General features: G+C 38.4%; 1 protein-coding gene across 2 annotated transcripts in view; it reads right to left on the bottom strand.

Moving 5' to 3' along the window:
• Positions 1 to 472: 472 nt before the first annotated feature.
• Positions 473 to 15,522, bottom strand: part of LOC107702693 (sprouty-related, EVH1 domain-containing protein 2-like) — a 43,479-nt gene continuing 28,429 nt past the window's right edge. The window contains exons 4-6 of one of the 2 annotated variants that reach the window (XM_016505090.1): positions 13,530 to 13,594; positions 4,051 to 4,191; positions 473 to 2,083 (exon numbers count right to left, since the gene is read on the bottom strand). In XM_016505090.1, the coding sequence (XP_016360576.1) occupies positions 1,421 to 2,083; positions 4,051 to 4,191; positions 13,530 to 13,594 (869 nt within the window). In that variant the 3' untranslated portion in view covers positions 473 to 1,420. Of the gene's footprint in view, positions 2,084 to 4,041; positions 4,192 to 13,529; positions 13,595 to 15,522 lie in introns of both variants that reach the window. The other variant, XM_016505089.1, reaches the window with a different exon arrangement.

Genomic DNA, 15,522 nt, shown 5'->3' on the forward strand with positions numbered 1-15,522 from the left:
TATTTATGGTAGGAAATTTACAAAATATCTTCATGGAACATGATCTTTACTTAATATCCTAATGATTTTTTGGCATAAAAAAAAAATCTATAATTTTGACCCATACAATGTATTTTTGGCTATTGCTGCAAATATACCCCAGCGACTTAAGACTGGTTTTGTGCTCCAGAGTCACAAATAGACAGCATAAAATCATTTCATTAATTCATATTATTGTCTTGTTTTCCAGTAAAATATCTCAACAGTCGACTAAAACAAACAAAAATTACATGAGAAGCAAAACTGCATAAAATATTATTTTGTATCGACTTTTTTACTGTTTTTCATTCCTTGTTTTAAGCATAAATCTAATAAAACTGTGTGAGGTTTGTTTAAATCAATAGAAATCTGTAAATAAATGAATAAAAATAAGGTAAAATTCAACCAAATTTAGGTATATTTTCTAAAAAAAAAAAAAATCTAAAAAGTAATTTGTTGTGAGGATATTTAGATTATGTTTTTCAAGACAAAAATTATGATTAAAAAACATTTTTTTTTTTGCAGTTGAAGCGGCGTGGGCTCACTGGAAACTCCTCCTTCCCCATATGGCTGTGCTTTTTTGCCCACAGTCTGATGATTTCTCTCTTTATTTTTTTCTCCCTTTGGCTGGTGATTCAATAAATATGACAAAAATAATCTTTGGCTATCAAATACGCATCAGACTCAAAAAGTCAACTCTAAGGAAAATGTCTGAAGCGCAGCTGTGGCAGGTGATTACAATAATTCTATTTGAAACATATACATATGAGTATACAGTATTTACATATACTCTGGATGCAGCTTATGTAAATTTGGCTTAAATATAGTAACGACAATACTATGCTGTGATACAATGTTATCATTCCTTTACAACACGCACGCAGGCATCGACACGCGCTCTCCCACACTCGCGCTATAAACGCACGCACGCTTCCGACTACAGGTTTAGTGTCTCGAGCTAATCTCATTGTTATTGTTCTGAACGGTTAAAGGGCTTGGATATAAATGCCAGTTTATGTACGGACCTGTTCAGGAAGAGTAAACAGCGAATTCCTCCCTTTGCTTGCCACGGCGAACGAACGCAAAACAGAGACGACAAGCGATTCAAGTTCTTGAAAAGTCAAATCAGTGTAAAAAATATAAAGTACCTGCATAAGTAATGCATGACATGGGGGCTCCAGGAGAGCCGAGGAACTGAGAGAAACATCCACAACAAAAGGGAAAGAAAAGAACATACACATATATATATACTTTCATATTTATAAAAACAACCAAAAGAGAACGTTTTCAACGCACCACCTGTTTTCTGGAGCCAGGAGAGAAGGTAAAGTAAAGGACAGTGAAAGTTTCGTCCACTCCTGCCCTCAGTGCTAGCGTTCCGAGGGGCGTGTTTCGGGTTCGTTCAGCCGACGGCCTTGTGCTTCCCTCCACAGCAACCGCAGGCCACACCGCAGCGGTGGCACCCGTGGAGCGGTGGGTAGCAGCACAGACAAGGCGCAAACAGTGACAGACCCAGCAGGGCCGTCCAGCGAAGGCAGAAACGCTCCTCGCTGGTGTCGCACGAGCACGGGTCCGAGTACTCTCCCTCCGGATCGGACATGCAGTGGTAGAGCATGCTGTCGGCGCACCACATGAAGCTGACCCGGTGGATGCAGGTCCGGATGGGGTCGGGGGCGTCGTGGCACTGCCCACGCCGGTTCTCCTCGTGGTTGAACATGTCCCGGCAGTAGACGCAACGCGATCGCTCTCCGTCCTCTTTCCTTCGCTTGCCCTTGAGCTTGAGCGCCTGCGGCTGGGTGGCCACTACGCCTCCGTCGCCCCCGCAGTGGCTCTTGAGGTCGCACTGGCTGAAGTCGGAGCTGGGCACGTAGGGGTAGTTGTAGTCGTGCTTTAAGGGTTCGTTCTTAGCGATGTGAACGTACGAGTCCGAGTCCTCGTGACGCATGAACTTGTCCGGCACGGCGGCGTATCGGTAGTCCTCGTAGCCTGTGATCAGCCAGCGCTCCCGGGGGTTGATTCGGACAATCTCCTCGTCCTCAAATGGGAAGGGGTTCCTGGAGAACTTCTGAGAGGAAACAAGAGCACAAAAGTGATGACTGGGCCTGTAAGATCATATAACGTAGTTCTTTTTATTTTCTCACAATATTGGATCGTGTCACTTATTTGAAAATGTAATTTAAAAGTTTAATCTTTTACTCATTACGTAATCTGATTAGTGCTGTCAAACGATTAATCGCATCCAAAATAAAAGTTTTTGTTCACATAATATGTGTGTGTGTGTGTACTGTGTATGTTTATTATGTATATATAAATACACACACATACAGTATAGGTAACACTTTATTTTAAAGGGATACTCCACCCCAAAATGAAAATGTTGTCATTAATCACTTACCCCCATGTCATTCCTAACCCATAAAAGATTAGTTCGTCTTCGGAACACAATTTAAGATATTTTGGATGAAAACCGGGAGGCTTGTGACTGTCCCATTGACTGCCAAGTAAATTACACTGTCGAGGTCCAGAAAAGAATGAAAGACATCGTCAGAATAGTCCATCTGCCATCAGTGGTTCAACCGTAACGTTATGAAGTGACGAGAATACTTTTTGTACGCAAAAAAAAAAGAAAATAACGACTTTATTTAAATAGACGACTCAATTCGTCTACTCTGTGTCTCTCCGCATCACTGTAGCGCCATTTTGGAGAATAACTGCTGAACGCAAGCAGCGTACGCTCTTCTATATAATTTATATTATATATAAATATTTTTTATATATAAACATGACATTTTTCTTAAATATTTGCATGCATGTGTGTGTATTTATATATACATAATAAATATAAACAGTACACTCACATGTGTTATGTAAACAAAAACTTTTGTTTTGGATGCGATTAATCGTGATTAATTGTTTGCCAGCACTAAATCTGATTTAAGGCTGGAATACGCTACACGGCTTTTAAAATCTGAATGAGAATCACACACTACCAGACTTTCAAGTTCTTCCAAACGCAACAGACTTGTGCACCTCGTTTCTAGGAGATGAGTGACATGAAAACAATGTGTAAACAATATGTGCATCTAAAATTGGCTCAAAATATCAAACGTGTTTATATCCTCTGACTGGATGGAACCAAAGTCTGAATCTAAAAAGTCTTTGCCCTTCATTCACTACATGATTTTCTGCGAAAATTCCTAAGTGTTGAATTGTCCAGACTGTAAACTGGTGCAAAAGATCTAGTCATGTGGTGTATTCTAGCCTTTAATAATATTATTTAAATATTGCTAAGATTTAAATATAAATAATTTTATTTTGTGTATCAGTTTTTTTTTGCATTCATTAATCTAGATTAGCAATCAAAGTTTTGGCCCACCAGTACAATTTTTATTACAATTCTGTCATCATTTTTGTGTCTGCACTGAAACTGAGAATGCTCCGGTTGGAAATAGTTTAATACTTGTAGTGTTTATAGTATTTATATATTATTCTGAATCTTCTGTTTTTGATTTTTTAAATGTAAAACTAAAATGTAACTTGTACGTGGATGCAACTTTTTTTTTTACCTCGCAATGACACAGTTTTGACTGGTGAAGACATATTTTGAGGTATGAGAAAATTTAGTCATGTTGTGAGGTACTTGCCCCAATGAATTCACCTCTTTACCATTACATTGTACTCCTAAACCCTGACTTCACAGATGTATTGTAGTTATTTTGTTTTCTTCAATAAATAAGAAGTATATAAGATATTGAATATATATATATAGCATAATTCTTCGATGATTAGAAAGTTCAAAAGAACATTTGAAATAGAAATCTTTAGTAACAATATAAATGTATTTACCATCACTTTTGATCAATTTAATACATCCTTGCTGAATAAAAGTATCAATTTCTTAAAAAAAAAACCCACAAATCTCCAAACTCTGACCTATGACATTTGAGTATCCCTGATCTAGATGACGTATGACTATTCATTAATTCATGCAAATATTGCCTAGGCTCCTAGATATGCCTCCACCTGCCACACCTGATCCAGGCTGTAGTGCTCAGGCGGCTGGTACTGCAGAATGCAGCGATGTGGATGAAGCTCGTAGAAGGTGGAGGTGGCCACTAACTGTGTAGAGATCTCCTTCTTCTGAGATGAGTTTGAAGAGCTGTCGGTGGCAGTCTGAACAACAAAAGATTAAAAAGACAAACTCAGTCTCAAACGACTTACAGACATTTGCAAATGAAGAACCATCATTTCCAAAAACTTGAGTTGAAAACAGTACATGTACTGTCCAGGAAATTTTAAGACAAAAAGACAATCCCGATCACAGACAGGTGTTTTGCCGAGTAAATGCGGTTTTCCATGACGTCATGGGTGCCTGGCATTGATTCACAGCTACACATTAATACACCACACACACGGTCATACACTGCACATAAACACACACGCAGACGTCAGTGCACTCAATCCGACGTGACGTGGCTCAACTTCAGTGTGCAATTAAACAACACAAAAAATCAAGCCTCAGGCCGCAGGATCTGTAAAAACCTCTGCAGTCTCCCTGTTATTAGAGGAACTCAAAATTATTCCAGCATGCTGGGATATAGGCCATCACACACAAAACCAACAGCTCTGGTCCATAACATCACCAGAGAGACCTACAGAACACCTCAGTGCTTGTGCTATATGTATCAAAATCAAGATATTCTCATGCTACTGAGGGGAAAAAAAGTCACTCTGAAGTGCACCGATTCAGTCGATGATGAGCGACAAAACTGTATCTAATGTATAATATATTTCACATTGTGTAGAATTTCTCTTGGAGGAGTAAAACTGAGACTCTGAAACAGTCTGTCAGAAGAGGTCAATGGAAATGTATGAAAACGTATGAACAGAAATGCAGGATTTCAGTTCTCTGTCTGAATGAGCTCCAGTGAAAAGTTTCCAGCCTAGCCGTTAAACACAAAACATAAGAATGGTGCAGACAGACAGCTGCCTGCGGAGGTGGACTAAATAGACAGACAGAACGACAGACAGGCAGGCAGGGCAGATGGGAAGTGATTAGTGGCTGAGAGTCTGGACGTGATCCTTCCTTTGGCTGAACCGGATGCCTTCAACAACCACCTGCCAGGTGGAGTGTGAGCATAAGCACACACACTTCCAGTTTTAAAAAGATTTATGTTGTTAGAAGAGCGTAAATATCACTAAAAGAAACTTGTTGGAATAGTGAGAGATCGACAAATAAAAAGTGGAAATGTTGGTTGTTCATGGATGTCTGTTAGCTTTGAGGTGCTAGTGTACTCCGAAAGGTTGGCAAAACTCACTTTTAGCAAATGTGCACATTTGAAATTGAAATCTTTCTCTTCCAGGAAAATAAACCAAAAATATTCACTATTTATCTTATCTTATCTTATCTTATCTTATCTTATCTTATCTTATCTTACCTTATTTTGGTGTTGCTAAAAGTGTGTGAGAGAGATTGTATTTCAATTTGACTTTATATAAAATATGCCAAATAAATATATGGATGATAAGCAATTAAGTATGCATAATGGTGACCTGCAACTGGAGCAGCTGAAAGTGAGAGAGATTCTACTTTGTTATGTTATGTTGTTATGATACATTCATCGATTTTCCACACCTCTTGTCCAGTGTAGAATTGCGGGGATTTGCTAAAACCTATGCCAGCATCTCGGCCTGTAGTCTGGGATTTATTTTATTTTAATAATGATCAATAAAAATACATGATATTGCTTTTGACTAGCAATAGCATCACAGGACTGTGATATACCTAAACTCATGGGGTCTGTAGAATCCATCCACTGTTAGATCACTGGCATCAGATATTGTTGTGCCACTCAAACTGAGTTTTCCATGTTTGAGGCTAAACTCCAGCTGGGCGAGAGGCTGGCCATGTCCCTGCACCCTGACCCGAGCTCTCTCTCTCTTTCTGTCTGAGTCCAGCCTGGCCAGGCCTTGGTTTCCCCTTCATACAAAGACCTCAGAACTGCTGGCCAAAAATAATACAGGCGTCCCACAAAGCACTGCCAAGAAAGCCTGAGCCGACATAACTTAAAAATATGTTTAGGAGGATAGCTGGGGCCGGACTGCTGGAGATAATTAAAAACACAGACCCTTTCAGATGTTTACACTGCAGGTCTAAAAAACTCTGGGCCAAAGTACTCAAGCAGTATGAGGCCAAAATAGATATAAAAAAAACTAATGAGCTGCCTTGCTGTCTACCGCCTACATGGGCAGCTGTCTTCTGAGGCAGCATCATAACCAAACAAAGGAAACCTAAAGACCTAGGTTCTGTCAGGACCACTATCGTCAAAGATGATTTACAATCAGCATACAGTTTGGATTGGCGGGACCATTCTGTTCTGGGGAAGAACTCCCTGCGCATCCATGTAGCCTAGCATGGATGAGAGCATCAATACCCCTAGGGTAACAGAACAGAACCAACATAAATGTATTGCAGAGATCATTTACATTACTGTGGGAAGTAGGGGTGCTGAGGGTGATGCAGTACCCCCTGGCGTGTAGCCCACGAGAAAATGGGGGTGCTGGGGGTGCAGTGTTAAAAATAAATGAATGAACAATTTGTAATGAACACATTGAAACAATGACTCGGGCCAGTGTTGCCACCTTGTGGAAGAACTGATTAGTGCAAAACCAAGTCAAAACACATGTGCGACCTGCAGGTACAAAGTATGCACAGTTACAAAAATCGAATGGTGTGCGTACTATTCTGGTGACAAAATTTGCGTCACGCACACTGTACGTGAACCCTTGCGTACACGTAAAAACCTAAGTATACTTTGGGCTTCAGTAGGCAGCATTATCATTCAACATGCTTTTTCAAACTGTTTCCATGACAGAAACATGTCTATGATGCCGTAAAATGACTCTTTAGGCAGCTCACTAGTTTTAGAAACAGAGCACCAAAAATGGCACACTCAAGTAAATCGCCAACCCCCACCACAAAATCAGCAGTCTTATCGAAAAGCTCTAATGTGTGTGGCGTAGCGCAGATAACAAGAGAGTTCAAAGGCACATGTGGCCCAACTCTGATTCAAAGGCATACCTTCCCAGCAGCAGAGCCGATGCCGGCCTGTTAATGACGCGCAATCAGTGGCGCAGTGGGGGAGCGCGGAGAGATAATGAGGGGGGGAGCAAAAGCTTTAGTCTTTTAGGTAATTTCACAAATGGGCCCCCCTTCATTAAGTCCTTCATTAAGTCCCAGGACTTCATTAAGTCCTGGCACGAAACCACACCAGACCAATCCAAAATGGGCCGGCCAGAACTGTGTGAGCAATAAACCGGCTATAACCGGACATAGCTTAATGTGGCCCCATAGGACCAGATGAGAGAGAACCAGCATTGAAGAGCACAAAAAATAGAAGCAGCGGTCAAAACCAGACCCATATATAGTCCACAACTCAGTACAGAGGTCACTAACAGTAATGTAAGCCATCAACAACATATTGAAAGGACCAAGGACTACATAAGCAACAACAAAAAATTACTTTTAGTAAAGACAGTATTAAGGAAAGCTGATATTGTCTATTTTTATTTTTTTAAGGAAACGAGTGATCTTTGTTCATGCAACATTTGCTACATTGATGCAAATGTGCCATGGAAGCTTGCCTGGATATTGAAAGAAGGTTGCTAAGAAGTTCTGAGTGTTTTTAGCATGATGCTTTGTGGTTGTAGGGTTTTCTGGGTTGCTGTGAGCCCACCCCCAAGTGTCTAAGATATTGTGGCCTCTAGAGGCCTCGGGTCCCTTCTTTAATGTAAGTGAAAGGGTATTTTTTTCACCTATTGCTTGAGTTTTAAGTCCACCATATACTTCGGTCTTTGCGTGAACACTAGGATGTCTTTTTTCTGTGCATTAAGTTTCTTTTTTTTCATGGTATCACATGGAGTACACTTTGAAAGTCTATGTGTTCGACTGTATGCTAAGGCCGGGCTCAGACTACAGGAGTTTTGGACCGATTTATCCCCAAATTACTCCTGTCGACAATCTGAGAAAACATCTAGTCCAGGACCTCGGTTGGTTCCGATGTTTGGCCAATTTTCAGATTGAATCTAGAGCCTCCCGATCAGCTCTCAGACCCATTGGGGCCACCCCGATAATGTTTGTTATCGGGGTGGCCCCAATGTGTCTGAGAGCTGATCGGGAGGATTTTAAATCAGAATGATTACGACTATGATTACATCAGTACTTTCGCAGTAGCCAATGAGAGACAAGTCTATAAAGAGACAGAGTTGAATTAGTGAAGTTTTGAAACAGCAACCGCAAAACAAGCTGCCGTACAGGTCTGTTGGACAATGGCGATGGAGGAATGGCTTGTGGAAGTATGACAACAACACGACTGCCTGTTTAACGTACATACCACAACTGTACGAATAAAGAGAAGAGCTTGGGAGAAATCGCCTCAGTTTTGAACATACCGGGTGAGTTTAGAAAGCTGCTAGCGCTATAAGCTAACGTGCTGATGGTGTTGCTAATCAACAGTAAACATTTTTGCCCTTGAGGCTAATGTTAGCTAGCATACTACGGTTAACAGATATTAAAACTGGTATATAAATCTCACCTCCAGTTCCCACTGAAGAACAGAGATCATGTGAGGTATGATGATAATCTAAATATCTTGTAGTGTGTGATAAGCCACAATTTTTGGAGAGTTTTGAGAGATGACAATCTGTAAAGATTCTCTTTATGTGCGTGATGCAACCATATTTTATCAAGAAGTTGAAGCACAAATTGTGTGACATCATGTTGAACAAAATAGTTTAAAGGAGTTTGAAACAGTGAACTATGGCAGGACTAAATGGGGACCTTCAGATAGCTGTTTGCCGAGCCAGAGGAACGTGTCTTGAGGGCTGCATGCTTTACAGGTTAGCAGCTAGCATTTTAGGTCTGAGGATTTGCTGTCCATCAAAAGCTTTCCTGCTGCTCCGGTCAACCGCAAGCAATCAGATTTGATCGCTCCAAACGCCAGGCTATACAGTAAGCGTGTGCTCAACTACATGCATGACCGATGCTATCTGGAAAGGGTTTTTTATTCTCTATAGGGCTCCAAACCACTGAAAATGTTTTTATGGTGTTTTCAGCTATAAGTCTTCAATAAGACAATCTAGGGAGTGAAAAATGTGCTGGAACTAATTGAGTTCCAAGTCAAATTGCCTGTGTAATTAGCCATCTTGAGTCTGAGGCAGGCGGCCCGGAGGGTGGAAGGGCACCGGTATCTTTTCCACTGCTGTGATTAGTGCTGCGAGCCTTTGCGTACACATACTCCACACACAGATGCCCAGTGCTGCTAAGGACCGGAGAGGATAACGGAATAAAGCTTCTCTACCTCTTGCATAAAGGAGCATTGATTCTTTCCACCTTATTTTTTTTCCCTCTTCCCAGAACTGTTAGTCTTCCACATCCCACTTCCTCTGAGTATCCTCCAGGGCCCTGGCTGAGAGCTCTCTACACAGCAAAGCCTTATCCTGCCTGACTGCTGCACAGGAAGTTGTTTTTTGTCATTTATATATTTCCCCCAACACACACACAACCAAAATAGTCTGGAACTCTACCTTACTCTATTCAAGTGTACAGTAAAGTGTCTATTCTTGCATTCTGGAAGTCAGACACACACCTGAAACAAGGCATTTATACGAACAGCTCAAATAACTAAACTAAAAATGAATGTAGCGCAACACCATGTCATACTATATCTTTATGAAAAGATTTGTTCACTAAAAATATCGTCATGACAAACTTGCTTGACAAGACTGTCTTTGTGGTTTGGATATTAACTATTTCCTTTTGTGCTCCACAGAAGAAAGGAAGTCATTTATTTTAATTTTATTTTAATTTTGTTGTGTGTTTTGGTCATTTATATATATATTTTTTTTTAATTATTATTATTAAATATACCTATACATTTATATGCTACGTATAGCATAAAGTTCTTTGATATTAAGCTAACAAATTAACATTATGATGACTATTCAGATTAGCGGACCATCAAAAACTACCTTGGTCATCATCATTCTTTCTTGCAGATTTGACCAGTTCCATTCTGTGTGTAAAATGCTGAGTAAAGATTGCCTGAAAAATCCCAAACAAAACACTCATTGCACTTCATAACTGATGACTCATCGTAGCCATTTTGACATTTTTCAGCATCATCAGGGAGCGCTGCTTGTATCATGGTGTAGGGCGATGCTGTGATGGGTTTGTGTCAGCATTATGACCTCTGGAGCTCGTGAATCACTTAGTGCTCTCTACTCTTACACAGTCCATCAATGTAAGTACACGGAATTCTGGCATATATGGAATTCCGCGTCTGAAAGTGGGATCAGTTCGAAAAAAAAAAAATCTGAAATTTTAGTCTCAAAAGAAAATTCAAGCATATATAATACAACATATATATAATACAATAGAAAAGTAATGTGTTTACAAATAAGAATTTATATGAAATCATGATGATGTAAAAAAAAAAATTTACTTCTGGAAAGTATTCTGAAAGTATTCTAATATTCACATTTTTTTCTTTCATTCTTTTGTTCATTTTCTTTTCTTTTCTTTTGGTGAAATACAATGAATCAATACTGCAATCATTTCTATGACATCTAATGCTGTATTATAAATGTAATACTATGTATTGTATATTTGTGTATAGTTACATTGGTGCATAAAATTAAAAATAGTAAAATATTCTTCCTTTACAACTTTAAATATAACACCAGTATGTTGGCTTTCTCAAGCACATATAATACAATAAATAAATATAAAAGTCATGTGTTTAAAAATGTAATTTAATTTAATTTTATGCATTTAGCAGACGCTTTTATCCAAAGCAATTTACAGTACATTCAGGCTATACATTTTTTACCAGTATGTGTGTTCCCTGGGAATTGAACCCACAACCTGTTACGCTGCTAACGCAATGCTCTACCACTGAGCCACAGGAACATTAATAATTTAATTAAGAAAAATAATTTCTATAAAACCATGAGATGTAAAAGTATTATTTTTTTCCCCATATTATCTCTTTATTCCTATTCATTTATTTATTTGCTGGTAAAATAAAATGAATCAATACAGCAATAATTTCTATTTAATGCTGTATTATAAATGTAATAATGTGTATTATATATGTATGTATTGGTGCAAATCTATGTGTGTGCATTGGTGCATAAAAATGGAATATTCTTCCTTTCATGATTAAAAAAAAAACCCTCTAAACTACTTTAAAAGTTTTGAATCTGCTTGGTTACTTTGGTGGTTTGCTTGAAATGACTGGAAAAGACATGAAGATGAGCTTTCTGATCAGTTCTAGACTGAGGTGTCGTGTGAGGACAAGCATCCCAAAACCAGGCGTCTCAAAGCGACACACCCTGCTAAATGCTCAGCGTTCAGAGACGCAGAGCAAGTCCTTTCCCTGATCTGAATGAGCTAAAACGAGCTGAGGTTAAGTATAGGTTAGCTCACGAGGAACCATCAGGAGGAATGCGCATCCCAGCAGAGGAACAACTCCCCTCGATATAATCGCCCCGAGCTGTAAATCCAGACCTGCATTTCTGCTGTCTGCGGCCACTTGCCTCACATGGCAATATATGGAAAGGTCATCAACACCAGCCCCCATCCCAACAACTCTGTGCCAACGACCTCACGTGAAAGTGCGCGTCCACTCGCTTCACAACGCGCGTGTGTCCCGCAAAACAAGAAACAGCTCGGCAGTAAATCTCGTTCTGTTTTCCGAACGCAGGGACGCACCCAACAGCACGAGAAGAGCAGAAATTCCAGGACGGAAAGAAGCGTTGGATTAAGTTTCCTTTCAAGCTCGGGGTCCTTGGCTTAGCAGTCTACCCTTTTTGGCCTGAAAGCGAGACAGACAGCGAGTGAAAGAGGAGCCATGAGGCTTCCCCTGTGTGTGCCCCCCTCCTTCCACCCTGGGCGGCAGTAAATCAGGATGGCAGTTAGCTAGGAAGCAGCTGCTAATGATAGTTTTACTGGGGAGAGCAGGAAGTCATCTCCTGACCTCGCCTGCTGCTCCTGGTCTCCTGTGACTGTGACAAAAGGACAGTATGTGGGCAAAAGCCAAGCGTCGGCACAGCCTGCTCTGAAAGCGCCACAGGAAAGCTGCCTGCACTGTTATCGCATCCACCATCTTCAAAAAACAAAGGCCCTTCTCTTCCACGGCAGCCTCGGCGGGGGAAAATATCACAAGGCCTCGGCCTTTTCTGGGAAGCTTTGCACACACTCAAACCAAACCCGCAGACATGAAAGCTGAAGGGAAGAGGAAGTTACTAAATATTGCTTTCAAAATGTACGTGCCCATATAGCGCGAAACTAAACCACACACACACCCCATATGTTTGGGCGAAAACGTCAAGAACATGTCTGGGTCATAAGGTGAAAAAAACAAGATACCGTGGCCATATTCATCCCAACAACGCATAAAATAAAAATTCTTGGAGTAAGAAAATACTATTTTACAAATGTTTTTTTTTTTTACTTCAGACATTTAATTCAATGTGTTACTTGTCATTTCTTTGTGATTGCTTTAGAAATTCACTAACAATTTCTAAATGAAATTGTTTCTACACCAATTTTTCTTTCAGTATACTAATTCATTCTCTTGTTGTCGTCAAATCGTGGCCTAGTTGTACTAATTTTTCCCTCATTCTAGTTAAATTTTAAATTAAACTAAACTAACATGAGGGAACAAATTAGAATAATGTGGCCATGATTTAACTAAAACAAAGGAACAAAAAAAATAAAACATTAATAATAAAAACACATAGCCACAAATTAATATATTTATAATTTATTGTTTTCCTCTGCATGTCATGTGCAGGGCTCCATAATATTTTAGTCAAAAGAAAGAAATAAGAAATTATATTTAGCTGAAAAAAGGAAGCACATTTTAGGACATTTTTTTTTTTTTTTAAATAACTTTGTGCTCAAATCTTATTCAAATATTCTCATTACTGTAATTGTGAAAATAAATGTATTATATTAATTAGTTTCTATATTTCAAATGTGTTTTAAATGGGATTTGAATATATTTATTTAAATGTATTTATATATTTAAAAATGTTACTTAAATTATATTTATTGTTGAAGTATTTACCCATAATATTTGTATCTGTTGCACTCCCTTTAATATTTGTTCAATCAATCAATCAATCAATCAATCAATCAATCAATCTATTATAGTAAAACAGTAAAAACTGTTGTATTACTAAAATGAAAACCTAGATAGAATAATGGGAATTTCAAAAAATGTCTGGATACATTATGATAATAAAAATATGAGGGACAAAATCAAATGTAAATTAAAAAATCAAAATATAATTTCTTTTTTTCTATTAATTTTTGGGTGCTCTGGGAATTTTTGTTGTTTGTTTGTTTTTTATGGGATTCGTTCACTTGTATGTTGGAAAGTATATGTTAACGGTTGATAAAATAATGACGCACTAAATAATGGTAATAAAACAAAGGCTCTTACTGTGAACACATCATCATCCCCAAGTTCAGCCTCATTCTGGAGTGTTGAAGAGGAAGTTGTGGAACCTAAAATAAAACACACAAACAGGAGACATGAGCTGACAGACCTTTACATATCCTGTCAGTTGATGGTGGTATTTGAGGTTGGAGAAAGAAACTGACAAAGAGACAGTGAAAGACTGATTGATGGATGAAACGCAACTCTATCCAGTTGTCCTAGAGTGCATCACTGGCAACACGTTACTAACATACATCCTCTCTACCCTTCACATAGGTGCTTATACTTCATTTACAGTCCTGCAGCACATTTAAGACTATGAAATATGTATTCTAAAAAACACAGTGCTTCTGAAATAGTAAACGTAGTTTGGTAGTATGCTGTTGTAAACATGCCTGTTTGATTTAAATATTTTTTATTTTGTTGTGTTGGACAAGTAATGTTATTTAGTTGTTTTTCTAGCTAATACAACAGAGTTCTTAGACTTTATACTGACACCTACTGGTATGGATGCAGCATCACGTACACACACAAAATTGTTGACATACAAATCGTACTTATTATGATTAATTTATTCCACTAACAAAAGTGTCTAATAACTAGAGCTGGGAACCGGATTTTATTGATTCCACTTCTTAGCGATTCCCAGTTTCGATTCCAATAAGGTATTAAAAAAAATGAAATCAAACATTTAGATATCAAACATATTTATGCTGTCTTTCTGCAAATCATTCTGTTGCAGCTGAATACCATGAACAAAATTCAACAGCCTACAAAACAGCAGCCTAAAGAACACTTACACAAGACATTTTGCCTATGGTTTTAGCAAAAACACAAGAGCAAAAATAAGCTAGACTAACTCATATATATTTCAAACATTATTAAAGACAAGTAAACAGTCAGTAATAAAATAAAATAAAAATAAACAAATTACACATAAATACAACTAAAAAAGTTCAGGAACAGAAAGTGAAATCAAATGTAATCAAAAGTAAAATAATACTGCATAGTTTTCTTTTTACAAATAAAATATAGATTAGCCCTTATTAAGTTTTCCAATCAAGATCAGTGAGATATTTATTTTTCTTTTGTTCTTTAATTAACATTAATGACAGACAGTAGCGGTATTATTAGGCTGCTGTCACTTTAAGACCTAATGCACAGAGCCAATATTCTGTTACATGTGCGTTTTTTCTAAACTGTTTGTCAACGTAAAACAAAACTCTCTGTTCACAAGGATATTTTGACATAATTGTGTGTGTATTTGTCAGTTTAAGTGAAAAAGATTGGAAAACTTATTAAGTTTTCCAATCAAGATCAGTGAGATATTTCTTTTTCTTTTGTTCTTTAATTAACATTAATGACAGACAGTAGTGGTATTATTAGGCTGCTATCACTTTAAGACCTAATGCACAGAGCCAATATTCTGTTACATGTGCGTTTTTTCTAAACTGTTTATGTCAACGTAAAACAAAACTCTCTGTTCACAAGGATATTCTGACATCATTTTGTGCGTATTTGTCAGTTTAAGTGAAAAAGATGCAAAAGAAAACTGAACTCAGTGTTTGCGCACTACATGAGAGTCGGCTTTTATCAGTGCACCTGCTTTGGATGTGTGTGCAGTACAGAAAACTATTTTGTGTCTTCTTGCACTTGAATGGTTTAAAACCATATTAAAGTGCACACACAAATTGATAAGCAGAGTCAAAATGGGTGTGTCTTATCAAATCCACGGTTCTTGGAATTTTGGAACCAGTTCTAAAGTAGAACCAGTTCTCGATACCCAACCCTACAAATAATAAGGGTGAAATTTAGTAAGTAGTTAGTCTAGGGTGACCATATGTGCCATTTTCCCAGGACGCGTCCTGGCCAGGATTTCTATATTGCCTAAAATATCTAGGTTTTGGCTTTATTTGCGTGTGCAGATCGATCGGTGTATGACATCAAAATACCATACAGACGGTTCCTTATGCTTTCAAAATGCTCTCGAGGTATT

This window comes from Sinocyclocheilus anshuiensis, unplaced genomic scaffold (assembly GCF_001515605.1).
Source record: "Sinocyclocheilus anshuiensis isolate Anshui unplaced genomic scaffold, SAMN03320099.WGS_v1.1 scaffold6, whole genome shotgun sequence".
In the NCBI taxonomy this organism is placed as follows: Eukaryota; Metazoa; Chordata; class Actinopteri; order Cypriniformes; family Cyprinidae; genus Sinocyclocheilus; species Sinocyclocheilus anshuiensis.